Raw genomic sequence first — 22,899 nt, forward strand, 5'->3', positions numbered from 1 at the left:
TAATTATAAAATTTAATTTATAAAATTTCCGGCTGCTAAAAAAAATTAAAGAAAAGTTGAAGTGGAGACAAGTGTAAATTAGATGGAATTGAAGTATGTTTAAGTTTAATTTTATCTTAAGTTAATAATTATTAAAATTTGTGTTTGACCGACCCGTATAAGAGCAATGTTAGAAGTACTTATATATTTAATTAGATGAAGTTGTTGTAATTAGTTGGTAGTTAAAAGTTTTTTAAGTTTTCAACCTTCAATAACATGAAAATTAATTAGGATAAAATATCAAAATATATATTTAGTATGCTATATTTTATTTTTTTAAAAAGAATGTCAATTTTATTAATCAATTACCTTCAAGCTATAACAATAGATCAATACAATAAACTGTCTTGTTTATAGAATATTTAACAAAAATTAAATTAAGAGATTTTAAAAAATCTAACAAACTCCTACACTCTTGAATCACTTGACTAGCAACCACTAAGTAATTTGTCTCAAGCAGAACATCAAGACACTGTTTCATTTTGATCCAACTTAAAGTTTATTTGATTCCAACTACCTCCACAAAAAAAAACCTTAACCCGCCTTTAAAAACTCATTGAAAATCCTTCTAAAAAATTTCAATAAAGTTTATTTTAATTTCAACTTGAAACTTTATACTCAAATATTATTAAAATTTTATAAATATGATTATGAAGTTTCAAATTCAAATTGAATACTAAATTACATATAAGTGAAAGTAAATGAATAAAATTTATTTACTAAACTTAAGCTCCAAAGTACCAAATATATAATTTCAAATTATAAAATACCAAAATAAAAATTATTAAAAATATAAAATGCTAAATTAATATTTTGATAAATCATAGTGTACCAATAGCAAATGAGCAATTAATTTGTACACTAAAATAAATCAATTAATTTAAATAAAGAGCAATGATATGAAGTTTTTTGTTTATATAATCAAATTAATTTTATAATGTGTAATATAATTAATTTAACTATACAATTAAATATGGTATGATGTTCTTTTTTTTTAAAAAAATATTTTTGGAATTAATTACAAATCATATTTAAGTATACAAATTAAAACTTGTAAATATAAACAAGTAGTGTTCACACTATGGTAAAACGCCGTAGATCTTTTTCAGGTGTCATATTATTATTGGTGTAATTAATTATTGAGTCTCATATAATTTAATATTAAAAAATTTAGGTAATATTGTTAATCAATCATAGGACACTACCTTTTAAAAGGTGTTGGAAAGAATCATTGGTGCTCAATAGCAATACTCCAAAATATGAAACCTAACACTTAACTACACTAATATAGCGAGATAATACTTCGTAGTAAAGAAGATCTTTAGCATTTTTCCTTAAATAAAAAAATAAAGGTTACTTGTCCTCACCAATAAATTTTGTATGATAAGAACTATCCCAATATTTATGAAAATAGCCACATTTTACTGTAACTTCAAGCCTCTATGCTCTTTTGGGTCATGTTGTACTCACTTTACCATCTCCAAAAGTGACTTGTAGGTACACATTGTTATGGTAAAAGCTCCCTTCTACCTTTTAGGGTTTTTATTTATATTGTTTTACTTTTAAATAATTAAATAAAAAAAAAAAAAACTAACAAGATATAAAATTATTTGATCATTAATAATTAATCTTAATTAATTTGTGGACATGTTGGAATGTGTATGGATATCTATGCATACATGACATTATGAAAACAAGTTGTATGTGATGATCTTAAGTTTGTCTTATATATTAACTAGAAAATGTTAATGCTAATATTGAACTATTTAGTACCAAAACATATAAAACTACTTTGTGATATGATGTCTTATATTATGGATCAAATATTTTTATTAGCATAGTTAAAAGATTAATTATAGATCATATTTTAAATTATTTACCTTAATATACACACCATTAATTAGGAGTACACTTTAAGAGTCTAATATTTTCTTTTCATGTCCCTCACTTTTCGTGTCCAATGAAATGAGACATAAATATGTGTTCCACAAAATGAGACATTAAAAGTCCTCTAAACCATTTTGTGATCCTTGTATTATTTGTGAGGCATATATTAAAAAAATACTAAAAGATATTATCTAGATGTGTCAAATTATTACTAATGTAATTAAGTATCAGATTCCATATTATTAAATTTAATACTTATTATAGAATATCGTTAACTATTTACAAGGTGCTACATACAGTGTTAAGCATCACAATTGTTTTAGAGCATCTCTAATGGAGGTTATCTAGAAGTTGTCTTGCCACTTATGTAATGTAATTTAATTTTCAATATAAACAATGGCCACATGGTATTTTTTTTAATTTTTTTATTAAAAAAAAAAGTTATTTTTTACTTAAAAAATCATTAATTTAATGTGATGAAGAACCATGTATGATGGACAATTTTTAGTGTTGTCAATTATTGAAATATTTTTTAAGAAAATGTGACAAATGTTATATGAATAAGAAAAAAATAAAATATATATATTTTAAAATAATATATGTATTTTAACAACTATAAATATTGTGTTAAAACTTTTATAAGAATACTAAAGTGGGTTGCTAAAACACAATTTTTGTAGAGGTGTGTACTTAGATATTTATTGTAGTTAAGAGTTAGTAATATATAATAAGTTAGTGCTAGGACATTAATTATTACTAAGTGCTCAACTTGAAAAAAAATATATATAAAAATTTATATATAATTCTTACTTCCAAATCCATTATTAATAAATTAACAACATGTTGAAGTGGCTCAACTCATTAAATAATTTCAATATACATATATAAATATAAATATTTAATAATAATAATAAATGTTTTCACGAAGATCGTCATTTATTTGGTCAAAATATTGAAGATGAGCTCACCAATTTTTATTTAAAAAAGACTAGTACATAATAAATACAAAGTACTTTTCTTGCACTAATTAAAAATTTTATCTTTTAAATTATATTTTTCAAATTTTTTAACATTAAAAATTTTGAGATTGTTGGATTAAAAAATTTAAAAATATAATTTATCACATGTTAAAATTTCGAAAAATAAAAATTCTTATGAAGTTTTTCTATATTAGATATTATTTCTACAATATGTTTTTTCTATTTTATTTTTTAAGAATATTGTGTCTCTAATTAATTAGTGCTAAACGTCATTGCCTAGTTAATGGAGGCCGTTTTAGTCAAATGCCACAAAGTCTTTGGAATTATAATTTTGTCTTTACTTATAAACTTAATTATTTTCTTCAAAAAAAAAAAAAAAAAAAAAAAAAAAAAAACCTTAATTATCATATGGAAAGACAGCCACCCTTTCTTTTCTTTTTTACTCAATAATTTATAAATATATTTATAGAAATAAATAAAATATTTCTATATATTAATATTTCATCTGGAATTATATTTATTTGTATATAAATGGTAATAAATATTAAATATATTAGAGTAACCAGTGTTATTATGTATTGGAAGGTACCCTGAAAATAACTCATATCTGCAACACATTGATAAAGAATAAATGCACATTGAAAAAAATATATATTATAATATGAGCACAAATATCTAATTGAATATTGATCATTAATTTATAATCTTTTTTAATAATATTACACTACAAAAAATAATTACTTTTAGTGACAACTTTTTAGTCACAACATAAATTTTTTGTAACTAAATGTGACTTTTGGTGACAACAAAAAACTACTTGTAACTAAAACATAGTATTTAGACACAAATTGTCACTAATTTACTTTTAGTCACAACAAGTATTGTGACTAAAACTACATTTAGTTACAAAAAATTGTAATTTTTGTGACTAATACATTTAACCACGTACTTTTTAGTCGCAACATAGGAATGATAATTAATAATTAGTCACAACTTTTTTACTTTTAGTCCCAAGTTTTGTTGTGACTAAAAGTAAGATTTTTTGTAGTGTTAATTAAATGGATAAATACCACTTTGGACTCTGTATTTTGCAAAAGTTATAAATTAGACCCTCTGTTTTATTAAATGATAAAATGAACTCTGTATTTTCTAAAATGGTACAAATAGGACCCTGAACTAATTTTTTGTCAAAATAAAATTTAATAATAATTCAATTTAAATGTGTTATGACAAAGTTGTTTACATTTTTTGTATCTATTCGTGTTAGGAATTGTCTTCAAGCTGGTTATATCAAAAAAAAAAAATTGTCGAAAATTAAGCTCAAGGTCCTATTTTTACTATTTTGGAAAATACAGGATCTATTTTATCATTTAACAAAATAGAGGGTCAAATCTGTAACTTTTATAAAATACAAGGTCTAAATAGTATTTACCCTAATTAAATATATATGAAAAAAAAAATGAAAAAAAAATATTAATTTACTTGCACATTGTATAAACTCTTGATCATGAATGATAATAAACTTATCTATACTTTAATGACTAATTAGCATATCGATGTTAATAACCATTAAATTAATTAATTTGATATTTAGTAATTATAATTAAAACTCAACCTAAACATTATAATTAGGGTTGGATAACTATACAATTAAGCTACTTATTATACATTTTATATATAGCATAGATATATATACATGTCTAAATCATTCATCAGGATGAAATATCCAATTCTTTTAATTAGTTTTATGTATAATCAAATCATAATATGGAATTATAAAAATAAACTACTCTAATGCTAATTTAATTTTAAGAACTATAATAAGTTGAACACTACATAATTAATTAATTAGTACTTAATAGACAATAATTGTTTATACACATAACATATATAATACATTTAAAAATGAAAGTGACACCAATGATTTAGATTTTGCAGATTATTTTTCAACAACATATTTTTTTAAATGTAAGACTTATTTTCATTTATATATATATATATATATAAATAATAAATAAATCCTAGCTGAATAGATCTTTGGTGATGATCATGTGTGCACCAATTTATCCACATATATATTCAAATTTAAATGATATACATTACTCAATTACCATTTTACCCCCATCAATTTATCAAAACAAAACTAGGATCATATATTATTTTAGGTATGAATTGCAAGAATGGTGTAGCGAAAATCTGTCACAAAACTTTCTCAAAAAAAAAGAAAAAAGAAAGAAAGAAAGAAAGAAAGAAAATCTGTCATAAAATATTTAGAATTTCTGAAATTTTAATTTTCGGTTTTTGGGTAGATTGACCAGGTTTGGGCTCGGATTGGGCCCTCCAAGAGAGTGGCATTTAGAAAAATATCATATTTTAAAGAATATGAAAATAACAACATAATAATAGGCCTAATAAACAAAAGGAGAAAAAATCTCTTCCAATTTTTTTTGGTATAAGTTGAGGAATGTCTCTTTTTTGTATCCATTAATTAAAAATAATCTAACAATTTTTGTGAGTGGGTTACCTAATATACGCTCGCCTTCCACTTAAGTGTAGCATATGATTTACATTAACCTAAGGGCTATAATGGGGACATCATATATAAAAGGGGAAATTTCAATTTTTGACCCTAATAATACAAGCCATTTCAAAATTTATACCCTTCCTTAATTTGTACAAATTTAGTCCATTAATTACATGAACTTCCCATTTTACCCTTTTTTTTTTAAAAAAAAAAAAAAAAGCTAAAATCTGAAAGTGGTATTTCTCTCTCTCTCTCTTCCCTCTTCCCTCTCTCTCGTGCACCACTCTCTCTCTCTAGGAAAAAATTGAAAAATTTATGAAAAAATTTCCCTCTATCCGTCCCACTCTCTTTATTTGCTGTTGAATGGTTGTTTTCTCGGTGGGTGTTGGTGGAAAACCGAAGCACAATACAACATCACTCAAGAATCTTACACCATTATAATGGGTAAGTTGTATTTTAAGCATTTTGTTTGACTTTATGTAGTTTAAAATTGTTATACGTGTGTTTATTGTTGGAACCGGCTAGCATTTTTTGGTCTGAAATTGTTGAGATCTGGCAGATCTGGTTTTCAGTCGATTTCTGGGTTTTCCAGTGTTATCGATGATATGTCGATGATATGTCGATGGTTTGTCGATGATTACAAAGGAAAGGTCAGGGACGACCATTATCGACGTTATGTCGACATAATGTCGACATGTTGTCGACATCATGCAACCAACTTGGGATTAACTATTTGTCGACATTTTGTCGACATGTTTGTCGACAGAATGTCGACAACAAGCATTTTTGTTTTTTTAAGAAGTTGTCGATATTTTGTCGACATGATGTCGACAAAATATCGATGCAATGGAAAAATACCGTGGATAAAACATAAACATAACATAACATTAACAGAAAATAAAGTTCATTAAAAATAACATAAAAAAACATAAAAAAAAAACAGAAAATAAAAGTTCATAAAAAAAAAAACAAACATTAAATAAAATAAACTCACCACAAACCATAACATAAGAAATTATTTTTTTTTAAATTCTTTGGCTTGTGGGTGAGCCTTGCAATACTTGCATAATGTTCCAGGCTTCACCGGTTTACCGTTGAAGATGCTCAGTTTGCAACGACGGCATCCTTCGGGAACCCGTGTGGTGGAGCCGCCATACACCGCTTTTGCAAAATTCTCTTTCAAGTTGCATGAACCTGAACTCGTTACCATTTCGTTCTCTTTCGAAAGCTCGAGCGGCGTCCAAAACTTTCTGCATTGCAGGAGTAACTATGCCAACATCAGGCTCCTGCTTCAGCTCTTCAGGAGTTAGGATGGGGAATTTGCCGTTCTTTCTTGGGGCCATATTTCAAACTTAAGAGAATAAGAGAAATTTTTAAGAGTAAGAGATAGGTGGAATACAAGAGCACTTATGAATAAGATTTCCCTTTGCTTTTATAGAGCAGTAAAAATGTTGGGAATGTATGAAAATTTAATGGTCATTAAATGCGTAATCAGACGGAAAACGCATTAAATGGCGTATTTGTCGACAGAATGTCGATACTATGTCGACATCATATCGACAACATGCCAATTTAGTGTAACTGCTAACACATTTGTCGACGACATGTCGACTTCATGTCGATATGTTGTCGATAGGACACGTGTCTGACATGCAACGTTTCAGTTGGGAAGGGTTGTTGGGAACGTAGGTAAAATTTATTAACATTAAATGTGCAACCGTTTTTAATTGTCGATTAAATGTCGATGGTATGTCGATATTATGTCGATGACGAGCATGGTTGTTGTTTTTGTCGACTGTATGTCGATAATATGTCGACACAATGTCGACAATCAGTGCCCTAATTTCTGGTGTTGTGCTTCTCGACATTATGTCTATTGATATCGATGGGATGTCGATTTTTATTTTTTTGGTGTTTTTTCCTTTACTCACCTTGTTTTTTTGGTTTGCAATTGCAGGAGACAAAGTGTTCCTTGTTGTATCGTACGATGGTGTTTGGTTATGTGAGAATTATAATTGGATCTACAAAGCAAATAGCAGCTTGACGTTGACAGTTACAACCGAGACAACCCTACAAGAACTGCGACAAATTTTATATGAAGAGTTGGAAGTTGATCCGGTAGCGTATGATTTAAAGTTGGAGATTTGTTCCTTGTACATGAAGGGAAAAATGGTTGCGCCAGAGGTTATTAAGAGAGAACGCCAACTGAGAACGTTTTTAGAGATGAGGGCAACAATGTCAAATACAGAGTTTATGCCATTATTCGTGACCAAGGTGAGAAAAGTTGGGAATTCGGAGCCTACGCCGCCTACTAATCCTCTCCCTCGGAGTGTGGTAGGGTCTTGCGTTCCCGAAACAGATGTTGGGATTGGTGTGAATGAGGAGGTTCCGGCCAATTTAGAGGTTCCGACCAATTTTGATGTTCCGACCAATGTAGGGCAAGAACAAGAAGCGACAGGATTTCATCAGTTTGAAGAGTTCGATACACCCTTCTATAATAATGATCCTATTGTAGATTTGAATATGGACGATGAGCATGATTTAGCAGTCGATGAACCCGTAGCGGGACCATTGTTGAGGTTAGAGTGTGTACCGAGTAACCAAGGTACACAGCGAGAACGACAACCTCGTAGTGAAAATCGCACTACACCTGGAACTAGCAGTAGTCGACCGGGCGGGCGAAGAACATGCTCGTCATGCAACGTTCTCCTCTTTCGAAGTTTGTACCAAGTTCAAAGCTCCCATGTGGACAAAGGAAGATATAATGGAAAATCATGAGCTAACTACTTGTTTACAAAGTAAGGAAGCAGGGGTGATAGAGCTTGGTAATTTTTATGAAAACAAGGAAGAATTGAGACAAGTTGTGGGTAGGTTTGCCCTTAATAACAATTTCGAGTGGATGGTGAAGAAGTCATCCCCTGATGTGTTGTACGTTACATGCAAGGCTCCGCATTGTAAATGGAGATTGAGGGGGAGGAAGAAGATGCATTCTGACAACTTTGAGGTCACTGTATTTCACAATGAACACACATGTAACTTGAATGCGAGACGTTCAGATCACCGTCAAGCAGCACCATGGGTAGTTGGCCACCTTATTAAGGGGAAGTACACCCAAGACGGAACTAAGTACAAGGCTAAAGACATACAGAGGGACATGTTTGACAACTACGGTATCAGTATGAGTTATGTGAAGGCGTGGAGGTGCAGGGAGATGGGACTTACGTATGCTAGGGGTACGCCTGAGTTTTCATACATGAAGCTTCCTGGGTACTTGTACATGCCGGAACAAGAATCCGTGTACCATTACTGACTTGTACTTAGAGGATGAGCGGTTCAAGTACTGTTTTATATCACTCGGTGCATGTAGAAGGGGCTTTTCTTTTTGTCGTCCTGTTTTGAGTATCGATGGCACCTTCTTGAAGACGAAGTACGGCGGTATAATGTTAGTTTCTGTGGCATACGATGCGAACAACCAATTGTTGCCGGTTGCTTATGGTATCGTTGACAGTGAGAATAACGACTCCTGGACGTATTTCTTACAGAAGTTGAGGGTAGCAATTGGCGTGGTTGAGAACTTAGTGTTTGTGTCAGATAGGCATCAAAGCATCGATCATGCTGTTGAACTCGTTTTTCCCGAAGCAGTCCACTGTGCATGCTATCACCACATTGTTATGAACGTGAACGCCAAATTCAAGACTGATGCTTTTCACAACCAAATATATAATGTTGCTTACGCATGGTCGAAGATTGAATGCGATAGAGAGTTCGAGAAGCTTAGAAAGATGAATCCGGCCATTGCTGCATATGTGGAGAGTATAGGGTTTGAGAAGTGGGCTCACCCTTATTGTTTGGGCGATAGATACAACATCATGACGAGCAACGCTGCTGAAAGCTTCAATAGTGTCACAGAAGAGTTCAGGAAATATCCAATAACTACTTTGGTTGAATTTATCAGGTTCACACTCCAATCGTGGTTCGCTGATCGCCTCGAAAATGCTGACAAATGTGCCACCCCTTTGGCCACGCTCTTCGAAAAAAACTTGGCAAAAATTCATGAAAATGCAAGGTACAGGCGCGTCCAACGAAATGGAGCCAATTTGTATAACGTTGGTAGGGGACCTAACGGTGAAAGAGGTGGTGATGTGAATCTAGTTGAAAGAACATGCACCTGCGGCGTGTTCACGTTATTGAAACTCCCTTGCCTTCATGCATGTGCCGCGGCATTGAAAACGAACACAAGTGTGTACACGCTTTGCTCACCTTATTATTCAAAAGAAACGTGGAGGAAGATTTACGATGATACCATCAATCTCGCTGGTGACGAGGATGATTGGGTTCTCCCAGAACACATCAAGAATATGAAAGTTGGGGTACCTGTGGAAAAGAAGCCTGTAGGTCGTCCAAGAAAAAGCAACGCTGGAAGAAGACGGGAGAACCGTTTCCCGTCTGGTGATAAAAAGGTTACGTACCACGAAACCGGCAGCCCATTGCTGTGGTGCTTCAGGCCACAACAGAGCAACATGCAAAGCCCGCATCTGAGGCGTCTTGTACGTATTCGCTGGGAAATTTGATATATTGTAATGATGCATATTTTGTCATACTTATTTTTGTTGAGGTTGAATATTTTTCAAATATTTTAATTATTTTTAGGTTTAATAGTTATTTTTGTTGAATAATGTTGATATTTTATATTTGAAACCACGTATAATTATCAAAATTTGAACGAAAAGAAAATCTATATATACATAACTGTAATCACCATTACACAAAATATACAATGTCCCAATAATTACACATATAATCAGCCGACATTTTGGTAAAATAAATCGACACACCACCGTTGACGAAACATGGCTATCCGGTCTGGCGTCACATCGATCAATCCACGCTGCATCATGAGATGCTCCACATACTCAATGCAATACACGCCACAATCACCACTAAATGCAAAATAAAATGTAAAGTCAGTCTAACGTAAAACATATTTTAATACTATAGTACTTTTTTATCGCTATGTACCTGGTTGCTGACTTCGGAACTAAGTCGTGAGTGGCTCGAGTCGCGTGCATTTTTGGAAGCACCGTGATGTCACAGTTAGCTAACGCCATGATCTGGTTGTTATGTGGAAATTCCCCGGTTGCAAGGAGTAGCGAGGGCAGCAGTTCTGCCCAAACCTTCATGATGGGTTCCATGTCGGTCCAATGACAGACGCTGGAATCACAGTCGTAGACATTAATTTTCCACAACTCTATGTCGACTTCAACTGTGACCCAGTGCCTTGTCGTGGGAAGGTTCAGAACGAAGTAAATAAACTCGTTACCCCTCCATCTCTCAAAGACTTGGGACTGTAATTACAGAGAACAACGAAACAATTAACAAACCATAATAATCTTCCCAAACAATTGACATTTAAAATCTTACTAAAACAATACCTTATGAGCCCCTGTGCAGTAGTCCAGGATATAATCCTCCCATTTAAAGTTTCTCCTCGGACCCTTGTGGCTCGTCCATGCACTGCTGATCATGGCGGTCACGAATGTGGAGAGAATGATACCCTTCTGAGGAAATGTCAGTGGATAGTCGATGCGTCGCCTCCTCAGCATATGCATTGCTGCATCTATATGCTGCATATAAACGGAAATGTCAGTTACACAAAAAAATATATTAATTGCATTGTACATAAAGTTGAAAAGTGAAGTAATATTATAAAATACTTTACTTACGTCATCTGTAAGCCATTCCTTTGGTGTGAGCATTATCCAAAAGAATCCTGGACCGTAATCACCACTTCTCAAATCCCGAAGTCGGTGGTTCGGAATGAGTCCAACACACCACTTTCGGAAAGTGGTTAACAATTTCTCATCCGTGGCTCCGTGGGATCAAAAGTCGAAGATGGCCTATGTCTCCTCTTCATCTCCGTATAGTCACCGAACCATACAGGAGGCTTTCTCTTCCTCTTCCGACTCTTAACCACTGCAGGTTGTGCCTCTATGGACAGAATCTCACCCTGCGACTCGGTGTCATGTACATGGATAAGAGGTTGTGCCTCGATCGGAGTCGCTGGAGCTCCCTCATAAGGATCGTAATCGTCGGGGAAGACCTCATCCTCTTCTAGTGGGGGTGAAGCAGCTGGTGGTGGGGTAGATGGATCTGCTGGGGCCTCCGGTGCTGAAGCTGTCGTTGGCGGACGATTCAACATGGCCAATATGTCTCTGAGCTGCTCCATAATTACGTTCGACCACCCTTCGGCTCTACATGGCCGGTCTCGTATGCCTTCTTCACTCGACATGAGCGGCATACGGACCCGAGTGTCGGCCTCGATCCTATCCAACCGAGCCACTAAATCAGTGTACTCGGCACCCCGAACGCCTGATGAAGATGGTGCACTGGGCTGAGGTTCTGAACCAGTGGCCTGAAAAAATATATATCAAAAAAATACGGTAAGCATACGATATACCCTCCACTATATAAAAAAAATAATAAAATATAAAGACATAAAAAAAAGTTCCAAAAATTGGTACCTGAGTGTCTCTTTCCTGAGTGTCTGGGACCTGAGTCTCTGGTACCTGACTACCTGCCTCAGCCTCTATGTCATCCACAACATCATCAACCAGGTTCTCCACACCATCGTAAGATATTGTCCTCACAAATGCCTCCTCCTCTGTCCGTGGAAGTAGCCCCTTCACCACTTCCGCATTCCGTTTATGGTTTAAAAAATATCAAAATAAAAACCATTTAGCATTTATTACAAGCATTTATGTTAAATAATTATTCGTAACATAAGTGAAAATCATACCCGTCTAGAAAATAATGCGCCGACGTCTTTCTTCCCAATATCGCCTTTGCTCGTCCAGGCTAAGCATCCCGGGGAACCGAATCCCGTGGTTCGTGCCATACCTCTTGCCAACCTCCATAATGGCCTCGTACGCCCAATATTGGACTGCGGTGCGAAGCCATATGCCGTGTATTTGCACTCGTGTCGAACATCCGAACTCGGCCTTCTTCTCGTAGTTGGCCTTCTCGTTTCAACATGTCTTTCTGAAGCGAGTGCATGAGTCTGGCGAATGAGTGCTTCCCCCAAGGAATCCGGAAGAAGAACTCGAGGTCTTCCACATATCTAAGTATGTGAGGCGTGATCAGCGCGTTGGCCTCGCGGCCCAGAAGCACTGACTCCACAAACAAGCACAAGCCGAGCTTGTACAAGTCTTCCGGGTTACGGCGGTTGTGAGCGAAGTTGGAGTGCTTCTGTCTTCACACTATCAGACCGGTTGAAATATTTGTTGATCAATCGGTCTGACCCCGAGCGCGCGACCTGCGCAGCCTTCTCCTCTTCTGTTGGCCCCGAGGAGAAGTCCAAACCCGTAATGAGTGCAAACTCCAAGACTCGAATCGGACCTCCTTCCGACCAACATAAAACCTCATCCTCAACTCCTCCTGAGCATCCACTTTCATTTTGTGGAGCATCAGCTGGTGAAATAACACCGAGGAGAATGTCAGTGGTACGGCATTCCAGAAGCTCCCGAAACGGCTTTCCTTCGCCGTGTTATTAAGGTTGAACTCCTCAAACCGAGCTTTAATTTTTGCAAAAATTCCAGTGCCCCTATATGTGACGCGGCCAGTGAAATGCTCGGGTGCTGGAATAATGAGTCTGGGAGCCATCTGAAAAAACAAAAAAACAAATAAATAAAGCTGCTAAAAAAATTTAAAATGGTCGACATAACATCGACATCATGTCGATATTCAGTCGACATTATCTAACAGCAAGCACACAAAAATTTCAAAACAAACATGTCGACATTATGTCAACATACCCTCGACATTATGTCGATATTATCAAAAGCAGACAAAATACTTTCATGTCGACAAAATGTCGACATCCTGTCGACATTCAGTCGACAATTCAAACAAATAACAATTACACAATATATCGACATACTGTCGACATACAGTCGACATTCAGTCGACAATACAACCTAACAATCAACAAGTTCATTTAATCGACATATCATCGACATACTGTCGACAAGTCGTCGACAATATAGGGCAGAAATACTATTAAAATACCAGTCGACATCCTATCGACATACAAGCGATATCCTATCGACATACAAATCACAGTAACATTCAAACAGACACTCAATCTATCGACATCCTATCGACAACCTATCGACATGTCATCGACAACCCTGTAATTTACACAGATTTCATTGAAACACTACAATCTACAACCTAAAGATCACAAATGCTACACAAAATCCACTAATCTCAACAACATGCAATAATTGGCATCCAAATCTATGAAAAATGTATTTTTTTCTCAAAACATAAACATTACCTTTTAATGATCACGGGTGGTGGTGGCGACGGGTACTGCTCGTGGTGGCGAAGGCCTCTGTTCGGTGTCGACGATCACGGGTGGTGGTGGTGGCGACGTTTTGTGGTCCGTGGTGGTTCGTGGTGGTTCGTGGTGGTCACTGGGTCGTGGTGGTGGTCCGTGGTGGTTCGTGGTTGGGTCGGGGTCGTGGGTGGATGACCGGAGTGGGTCGGGGACGTGGGTGGATGGCCGGAGTGGGTCGTGATGTTGGGTCGATGTCGAAGAGTGATAGGGAACGACAGAGAGAGAGATGGAACGACAGAGAGAGAGAGAGAGAGAGAGAGAGAGAGAGAGAGAGAGAGAGAGAGAGAGAGAGTGAAAGAGAGGGAAAGACGGAAAGAGAGTGTGAATAGGAAAATTAAATTTGAGGGGTATTTTGGGTACAAATGAGTAATAGTGGAATTAATTTGTATAAATTAGTGGAGGGTATATATTTTGAAATGGGGTATTTTATTAGGGTCAAAAATTGAAATTTCCCTATAAAAGTGGGTATATCTCATAGAATATGAAAATGAAGGTAAAAATTAAAATTGATAAAGTAAAGTGGGTATACAATACAATTTCCTCAATTTTTGGGGGGTTTTATACCATATACTGAAATTTCTAATTTTTTTACGTTTTTACTTTGAGATGATATTTTTTTTTAAATACTGTGTAAATTTTATATTGTGTATTGTGTTAAGTTTTCACTGTTGTTCCACGATTGTTTTCTAGTTGTTCCATTGTTTAATTACTCTGTTTTGTTGTTTTACAGTTATTTTATAAAAAGATAGTATTTTTTTTAAAAAAAAAAATCATGTGACAGTAAAATTATAAAATTTTAACCAAAATCCAGTATTTTTGTAAAAGCTCATTTTTTTTAAGGGGTTCATGTTTTGCATATGTCTTCCCCATCCCATCAGTCATTTTTGACAATTCCGAAGATCACTTGTCAGCTATAAGGATTTTATATGTCAACTTGCTTTAATTGTGTCATTAGTAGTCACCTCAAGAATTCCCATGACACTTCACTTTTAATCCTTTTTAAGAGAGATTTTGGTGACTTTAGAACCCTTAATCCAAACAAGAAAGGATGCTTGTAAATATATCCTTACCACTACACCACATAAAACATGGTATTTTTTAATTTTTTAAGATAATAGTATGATTATTATTTTTTTACAAAAGATATTATTATTATTATTACTATTATTATCTTCCAAAAACAAATAGATTATACAAAAAAAATAAAAAAAATATGATATAATAAAGGCATCCAGCCTAAAAAACAACAAAAAAAAATAAAATAAAGTGGAAGGCCATTTGGTATTGAAGACTTTAAAACTCTTTTTCAAGTTGAAAAAGGATCGTTAATTAAAATATTCACATACATGACAACAACTTAACAAACTTGGTTTCTAAAAAAAAACCTTAATAAACTTGGTACGATAATACAATCACATATGATATGTTGGAACTTTTCACTCTAAATCTACACTAATTTAAATTAATTAAACAAATCGTCTTTTTTTATTTTTAAAAGAAAAACAACATTAAAAAAACATTTACGTATAAATTACCTTATAATGATAAGTACACACAATTTATATATAAACATAACACACATAGTGATAGTGGCAAATTACTTTTGATAATTGTAAAGCGACCTATTTTAAATAAAAATAATTAATTAAAATTACTTGTTACATAAATGTCTATTTGTATATAAATAATATGCCAACATATTATTATTCATAATTTATATAGATGTGTAGAACTCAGTGAAAACACTAATAATATATGTTTGCTTAACTATTATTTATGTGGAACTCACCTAAAATCACTCTAATTTTTTATGTATGTGTTGCATATTTATTAACAATAATAATGCATATTTGCTTATTATCTATTTAATTTTACTAATATAAAATTGTAATCATTTTTATGAATTAAAATATAGAAATAATTTTAGATTTCATTGCAAGCATTAATTTGACAAATAAGAATTTAATAAAATCTAAATTATCTAACATAAATTAATATTTTTTATGCACCATTAAAAAAGTCTTATAGAAGTAATTTTATTTACTATCCAGAGATTTGGGATTCAAATTTAACTCGTGAGTATGGGACTTTGCGATTAGCCAACCCTAATAGAACAGGGATTCCCTGCCTAAATGTGAAATGAGGTGGGGACAAAGATAATTTTCTGTTCTCGAATATTAAACTACGCGGGGATGGGGATAGCACCCCTGCCCTAACGAGGACCAGTTTAATTTTTTATTTACTTATAATATTATTTTTAATTATTATACATATATATTTATGTGTTTTTGTAGTTTATTAATAAACTTTAAAATATTTTTATTTTGATTTAGATAATATTGTATATTTTAAATTATTAAAATCTATATAATTTTAAATTTTAAATTTAAATAAATAATTGGGTTCCTTGTGAAAATTACCCAGCTCAAGGGGATTCACCGCCCTACCCCTGATGGAGAATATGCGGGGATTGGGACGAAGATAGCACTCTTCGCCTATTATACACGCCCCATTTCCATCCTTACCAAGCATACACCATTAAGGACTCGTATGGTACACCGTGTTGTATTGTGTTGTATTATATTGTATATAGGGGCAGAGGGTGTCATGACCCTGCCTAATTTTTAATTTTTTCTTTAAAGAAATAAAAAAAATTATAATGCTTACATGTATTAGCACCCATTAAATTTTGGTCTAACTCCACCATTGATTGTATAGTATAGTGTTGGGTTGTATTGTATTGCATTGTATAGTATTAATTAATATAATATTATGTTTGATATTAATTTATTTTAATAATTTGGGTAAAATTATACTATCTTTACGATAATACCGATGCCGACTCTATCTTTCCTCGGACCCAAACCCCGACCTTGACCCCAGATCTCAAACTCAGACCCCGACTTAGACATTGAACACGGACCCAAACCTCAAACCAGGACTTAGACCTCGAACACGGACCCCAGAACCCGACTACAAACTCTAACCCCGACCTCAAACTCGGACTCGAACCTCAATCTCGACTATGGACTTCAGTCTTGGACTCGGACTTCGATCCCGACTACAGACCTCGGTCTTGGACTCAGACCTCGATGTCGACTCCGAACCCCAACCTTGGACCCGGACCTCGATCTCGACTCTGGATCCCAACCTTGGACTCGTATCTAGGTACAATTTAATTTAACCACTACACTAAAACTAATTTTATGTTTATAAATATCATCTTTTATTATAAATATATATCGTAACTGATTAAAATGCATATATATATATATATATTTTTGAGTTAACTATCTGCCTCATTTTTATGTAGGTCCACTCCTGTCTCTAACCATTTATAAATATTGTAATATACAAATTAGTAAGAACTATTTGTTAAAAATTAAAAAATATGTATTGTATTAAAATTTATAGTCGTAATAATTAATATAATAAAAAGGCTAATCTAAACATAGTGTTTCTTCTAATTTATTAAATTACAATTATTATACAACCTACCAAACCACCCTCAATGTTAGACTTTGAATTTATACTAAATTGGTACATAACTTTCTTTACAATCTAACCTTTTGTTTTCAATTAGTTTATAAAAAAAAAAAAATAATAAAAAAAAAAATCAAAAGTTATTTGCGATAAAATACATAATTATATCATAAATTAGTTATTATTGATTATTAATAGAAATGGTACAAAATGTGTTCATTTTAAGTAAAATAATTTAATTTGGTGTGAAATTGTATCTAAAACTTAATGTGAATTATTAAAGTTGGTGTAACAAAAGTAAATTTTTCACAGAATTGATTGTACAACAAAATGGTGTAACCATTAAAGATGGTCTCTTTTAAATTACAATGGTTCTTGAGACTTGTTAATTAAATCATTATTCTTTGTACTTGAAATTATATGTAATGTGAAATATGGTAATTATATAATGAAAAAAAAAAAAAACATTTCACAAGTTAAAATTGTAACCAATCAAAACCAGATCATTTTACATTAGCACTAACCAAACATTGGGTTTAAATTAGTTTATGTTGATTTAGTTGCTATACTTTTTTAAATCGAATTGAACTCCTCTCATGCGACCATTATTTGAAATGGACCTTACGATTTAGCCCAATCACTTTTATGGGCTCCCATAATGGGCCTGATATTCAACTACGAAGGCCCTTTTTCTCTAATACCTTTCTTTCTCCAATTTACCATTTATTCATCAATTTTTTGAAAAATAATCAATTTCTTAACTGATTCCAAACAGAATAGTAAATTCCAGATAGGGAAAATGAATATCAAAATTCTTTGATTCAATCCAAAATAGGCATTTCATATTCAATGTACAAGAACTCAAGATTGAAATCTGAGCATTTCCAAAAGCTTAATTCCCTTTACAAATCTCAAAAACAATAATTATAAACACTAAAAAGATTAAAGCATTGACTGACTCACACTAATCAACCTCCGAATCCGTACAGAGTACGGCCTTGTCTCTTCAAAGCATAGACGACGTCCATGGCGGTAACAGTCTTCCGGCGAGCGTGCTCAGTGTAAGTGACGGCGTCACGGATAACGTTCTCAAGAAAGATCTTGAGTACACCGCGAGTCTCCTCGTAGATGAGACCGCTGATACGCTTAACGCCGCCACGTCTGGCCAAACGGCGAATCGCCGGCTTGGTGATTCCCTGGATGTTGTCCCTGAGAACCTTACGATGCCTCTTGGCTCCTCCCTTTCCCAAACCCTTTCCTCCTTTTCCTCTTCCTGACATTTTCGGTTGATCTAACTTTCTCTCTCTAGAAACTTCAGTGTTCTTCTGTCTCTCTCTAGATAGCTAGTTGTTGACTTAGTCAGTTTGGGGAAGTTATTCGTGAACCGTTGGATCAGGTCACGATCCGCGTGTAGAGCTAGCTTGGCTTAGGAACCGTTGGATTTGTTTAATTCGGATCGGTGAAAGTTTGAAGTTTCCATAAAAATGCGCGAAAGTTTAGTGAATGAGTGACTAGACCGTATTTGTCTATGGCGGGAAATTACGTTTTATTTTTAATTATAACTTTCCAGAAATTTTATTTATATCTTAAATATTATTTTTTAAAATATCTTATTTTATATACATTTTCAGATATTTATAAAATATTGACCTATATATACCTATATAATACGGAGAGAGAGTACGGAGAAAAGAAATTGAAAAATTGAGAAACATAATTACGAGACGTACAATACAATGACGAAGAATCTACCACCTGGTTACGTGTTCGCACCGAGCGAAGAAGAACTGATTGTTGATTATCTTGAAAAGAAGGTTAATGGACACTCATTACCAATGCACATCAATGAAGATAATGTCTACTTGTATAATCCATGGCAACTCATACGTAAGCATATATACTATATATCATTTATATTATTTTATTATTATACTTGGGTGGCTCTTAATTATATATTAACTATTTTTATATATGCAGAAAAATATCCATTGCAGAGGTTCGATGAGGGTTGCTTATACTTATTTAGTCCGCTACATAAATTATCAGAAGGTGGAAACAAACGACCTTCTCGATCAGCTGGAGACGGACACTACAGAAGTTCGAGATGTTATCCAATAATCTCCTCTGAAGGCAACACAATTGGCTACGAAACACATCTAAAGTTTTATATGGGAAAACCATCTAATAAGGATGATGACGACAACAAAACTAATTGGCTTCTAACAGAGTATAGATTAATGAACAAACAACCAAATAACAACAACAAGACTACTCTTGATGAATGTGTTTTGTGCAAACTGTACTATAATGATCAAAAAGAAGATGAAGATGAAGATGAAGATGAAGAGAGTAGAAAACGAAAGAGATTTACTACATCTACAACAACAGAAGAAGATCAAAAAGAAGAAGACAACAAGAATAATGATCCTCTGTCTCTGTCACAACAACATGAATCCAATCCTCCTAATCCTAATCCTAATCCTAATCTATCAGTAGAAGAATGGGAATCATATTTCAACATTACTCTAGATCAACATTTAGAAGAAGAAGATTTAGAAGATGATGATGATACACTTTTCTTTAATCAGCTCAACCAAGCAGACTATCCACCGCAACACTACTTCGATGATCCACCATATAATCTTGCTCCACAACACCAACACAATCATAATGATATTGACAATCATATCCAAAATCTTCTTCAACTTCTGAATCACAACTGTGAGAATGAGAACCACAACTCCAACAACAACATCATATTCTAAGTGTTTCAATTCATTTCTATTACAACCACAACAACAACAACTTCAATCAATACAACATCAACTAATAACATAATTAATTATTATAATTTTCTCATAAACACATGCATTGTAATTTTCTTCAACTATAATTAACACATTAATCATGTAATCTTCAGTCACATTTAATACATACTTAAATATATATATTAATTAATTGTTTCTTTTTCTTTAATTGGGAATTATTCAACTCATAATATATAACTACTCTCTAAATGCATTAATTCACTTGAAAAAAGCTTCAATTTCTTACAATATTAATTAACTAAACCAATTAATTCTTTCATCTTCAATTTCTAAATTCGAAACACCGACCCAAAAGGCTAACAAGCTCAGTCTAATTCGAAGATTATTAACAAACGAAACTATAATAATCCAATGACTGTAATCACAACATTGAAACTATTAATTAACCACTAACACTAGAAAAGATTAAATCCATCAACCTCCGAATCCCTACAGAGTTCGTCCTTGAGTCTCCGCCCTGAATGTTCTCCCTGAGAACCTTGCCATGCCTCTAGTCTTGCCTCCTCCCTTTCCTCCTTTGCCTCTTCCTCACATTTTTGCTTCCTTTCTTTCTTTTCTCTCTCCAGTTGTGTTATTACCACCGTTGGATTAGGTTGCCATCCGCAGCTTGCCTTTTCTCACCCTTAGATTAGATTACCTTTAATTATGAGAAAAACTGATTCAATTTAGCCAAATGTGTTTGTTTGGCTATGGCGCCAAATTTCACACTCTTTTTAAGGTCAAATTAACACTACCTAATATTCTACATCCAACTCTTCAAAATATATTTCCACAGCATCAAATAATAACTATATCCTATTATTAAATTTAAATAATTTTTTAAAAATTGCTCTTAATATTCTTTTTACAGAAAAAGTTAAAAAACATAGTACAAATATATATTTTATATAAAATAAATATTATTAAAATTAAGAGTCTTTAGAAATTTTTTTACAGCATAAATTTAAAATCATAACAAAAAATTGATAAAGAAATCATTGAATTTTTTATTTTATTACATTGGAATAGTTTTTCCTTCATTTTTAAAAATAGTAGAAAAAATATTTTATTGGAACATCATTCCAATACTTTAAAATGCAACCAAAAGGAATGGAATGAAAATTGTTTTCTTTTCATTCTATTTTATTTCAATATTTCCAACCAAACGCCACCTAAAACTGGAACGATTCTCATTCCACAATATTCGGTCTTCTACTTACGTGATATATTTACACATATTGTACGTGATATACGTACAATATATCACTATAATATATGTATACTATTATAATAATAATAATAATATTTGCCCATATTATTATATAAAAAATTAATAATTAATGATAAATATCAACATTATTATATCACACATATCACTATTATTATACCCACATAAATAATAATATTTATCAAAAGTTAAATAATAATTAACACAATCGAATAATATCTATATATACTTATTAAGCATTAAGCACATGCTAAGAAAAGTCATTATATTTTCACAAAAAAAAAAAAAAAATCTCATATAAATTTAAATCCATAAATATGTAAAATGACAAAAATACCCTCAGTGGTAAAATTTACAGAAATACCCTTTCGAGTTAACAGATATTACAACCACCATTGCCATATACACTACATTGCGTTTCCCATGAAATATCCATTGCAATTTTTAATCAGAGTTTCAGTTCACCTGCCTCAAAGTTCAATAAAAAATAAATAATAAGACTCACAAATAACCACAATAATTTGAACTCCACCATATAAGCTCAACTCAATCTAAACAAATCCACAAACTAATTTTTCAATATATTTGCATCATTTAACCTTCTCTACTAATATCAACAACAAATGTTTTAAAATCAAAATGACTTAATTAGGTTATAATGTTAGACTTAAGTAAGGGAAGATGAAAAAATCATTTAAGCTCAACTATGTTATAAGTTTTTTTTTTTACATTCCAAGAACCTTAGTAGCCAATGAAAACACTTACTGCACAATTAAATTTTTAGCTCAACAACTAATATTAATATACTGTACATAATAAATTTTGTAGGATTTAAAGAAATACAAATAAGACACTGCACAATCGTAATTCATAATTTTTCCTTGGGCTTTTGCTGCAATTACTTTAAAAAAAAAAAAAATTAAGCTACTTACTTTTTCGTAATCAATAAAAGTTTGAAGTACACGTAGCTCCATTACCATCAGAATATAGAGAGTGAACTACTATAAATTATAGTGTTCTCTCTTTAATTTTATTTTTTTTAGTTGTCGCTATCGCTTATCAGACGATACGCAGTTGGCCATTTTTCAGCATCAACACTTGTGTATTTAAGTATATTATTATAAAATTATTATAATGTACATCAAACTGTTTAAAAGGGCTAAAACACACATGGCTAATTAACAAAATGAGATTGAATTATGAAACTTGTTCTTATTGTTACCTGCGTTTTCGGATGGGTGACATGTGTATTTCCAAGGCCCAAAATCAACTCACAGGCACATTCGTCAAGCCCAAACAGAGCAATGGGTCAGCCCATAAACGGAGTCGGACTACGGCTTCGGGTTCAATCATAACCCTCTTTTGAAAGTCGAACCTTTTTGGTCCCGGAAGGAGGACTCTCGCCCAGAGAAGTAAAGGTTCAGGAAAACACAACCGGATACCCTCAGGGGTAGTCCTAGAGGAGTAGTCGAAGAGGTGTCCGGGTGCAGTACTACGTGGCACCCTTCTAACATCAGACCCCAGTCCCACAGAATCAAGGGTTTGCCTCCTAT

General features: G+C 33.0%; 3 protein-coding genes and 1 long non-coding RNA gene across 4 annotated transcripts; 1 reads left to right on the forward strand and 3 right to left on the reverse strand.

Annotated features, from left to right (window-relative positions):
• Positions 1 to 10,186: 10,186 nt before the first annotated feature.
• LOC133039044 (uncharacterized) lies at positions 10,187 to 11,659 on the reverse strand. Its single transcript, XM_061117854.1, has 2 exons — positions 10,450 to 11,659; positions 10,187 to 10,370 (listed from the first exon to the last, which is right to left on the reverse strand). Exon 1 carries the CDS (start codon positions 11,654 to 11,656, stop codon positions 11,279 to 11,281), a length of 378 nt encoding a protein of 125 aa, XP_060973837.1. The 5' UTR covers positions 11,657 to 11,659; the 3' UTR covers positions 10,187 to 10,370; positions 10,450 to 11,278.
• A 1,246-nt stretch (positions 11,660 to 12,905) lies between these two features.
• LOC133039045 (uncharacterized) lies at positions 12,906 to 13,997 on the reverse strand. The gene is made up of 2 exons (XR_009688583.1): positions 13,766 to 13,997; positions 12,906 to 13,089 (listed from the first exon to the last, which is right to left on the reverse strand). It is a non-coding gene; the product is annotated as an uncharacterized LOC133039045 (long non-coding RNA).
• A 4,114-nt stretch (positions 13,998 to 18,111) lies between these two features.
• LOC115725041 (histone H4) lies at positions 18,112 to 18,659 on the reverse strand. The gene has a single exon (XM_030654454.2). It carries the CDS (start codon positions 18,589 to 18,591, stop codon positions 18,280 to 18,282), a length of 312 nt encoding a protein of 103 aa, XP_030510314.1. The 5' UTR covers positions 18,592 to 18,659; the 3' UTR covers positions 18,112 to 18,279.
• Positions 18,660 to 18,784: 125 nt separating this feature from the next.
• Positions 18,785 to 20,382, forward strand: LOC115695713 (NAC domain-containing protein 72-like). The gene is made up of 2 exons (XM_030622783.2): positions 18,785 to 19,198; positions 19,289 to 20,382. Exons 1-2 carry the CDS (start codon positions 19,048 to 19,050, stop codon positions 20,074 to 20,076), a joined length of 939 nt encoding a protein of 312 aa, XP_030478643.2. The 5' UTR covers positions 18,785 to 19,047; the 3' UTR covers positions 20,077 to 20,382.
• The last annotated feature ends 2,517 nt before the right edge of the window (positions 20,383 to 22,899 follow it).

The sequence above is a fragment of the Cannabis sativa genome, chromosome 6, assembly GCF_029168945.1.
Source record: "Cannabis sativa cultivar Pink pepper isolate KNU-18-1 chromosome 6, ASM2916894v1, whole genome shotgun sequence".
NCBI lineage: Eukaryota > Viridiplantae > Streptophyta > Magnoliopsida > Rosales > Cannabaceae > Cannabis > Cannabis sativa.

Coding starts and splice junctions, on each gene's coding strand:
- LOC133039044 (XM_061117854.1), bottom strand. CDS start 11,656: ATGGAGCAGCTCAGAGACATATTGGCCATGTTGAATCGTCCGCCAACG.
- LOC115725041 (XM_030654454.2), bottom strand. CDS start 18,591: ATGTCAGGAAGAGGAAAAGGAGGAAAGGGTTTGGGAAAGGGAGGAGCC.
- LOC115695713 (XM_030622783.2), top strand. CDS start 19,048: ATGACGAAGAATCTACCACCTGGTTACGTGTTCGCACCGAGCGAAGAA. Junction 19,199..19,288: donor TAATCCATGGCAACTCATAC/GTAAGCATATAT, acceptor TTATATATGCAG/AAAAATATCCATTGCAGAGG.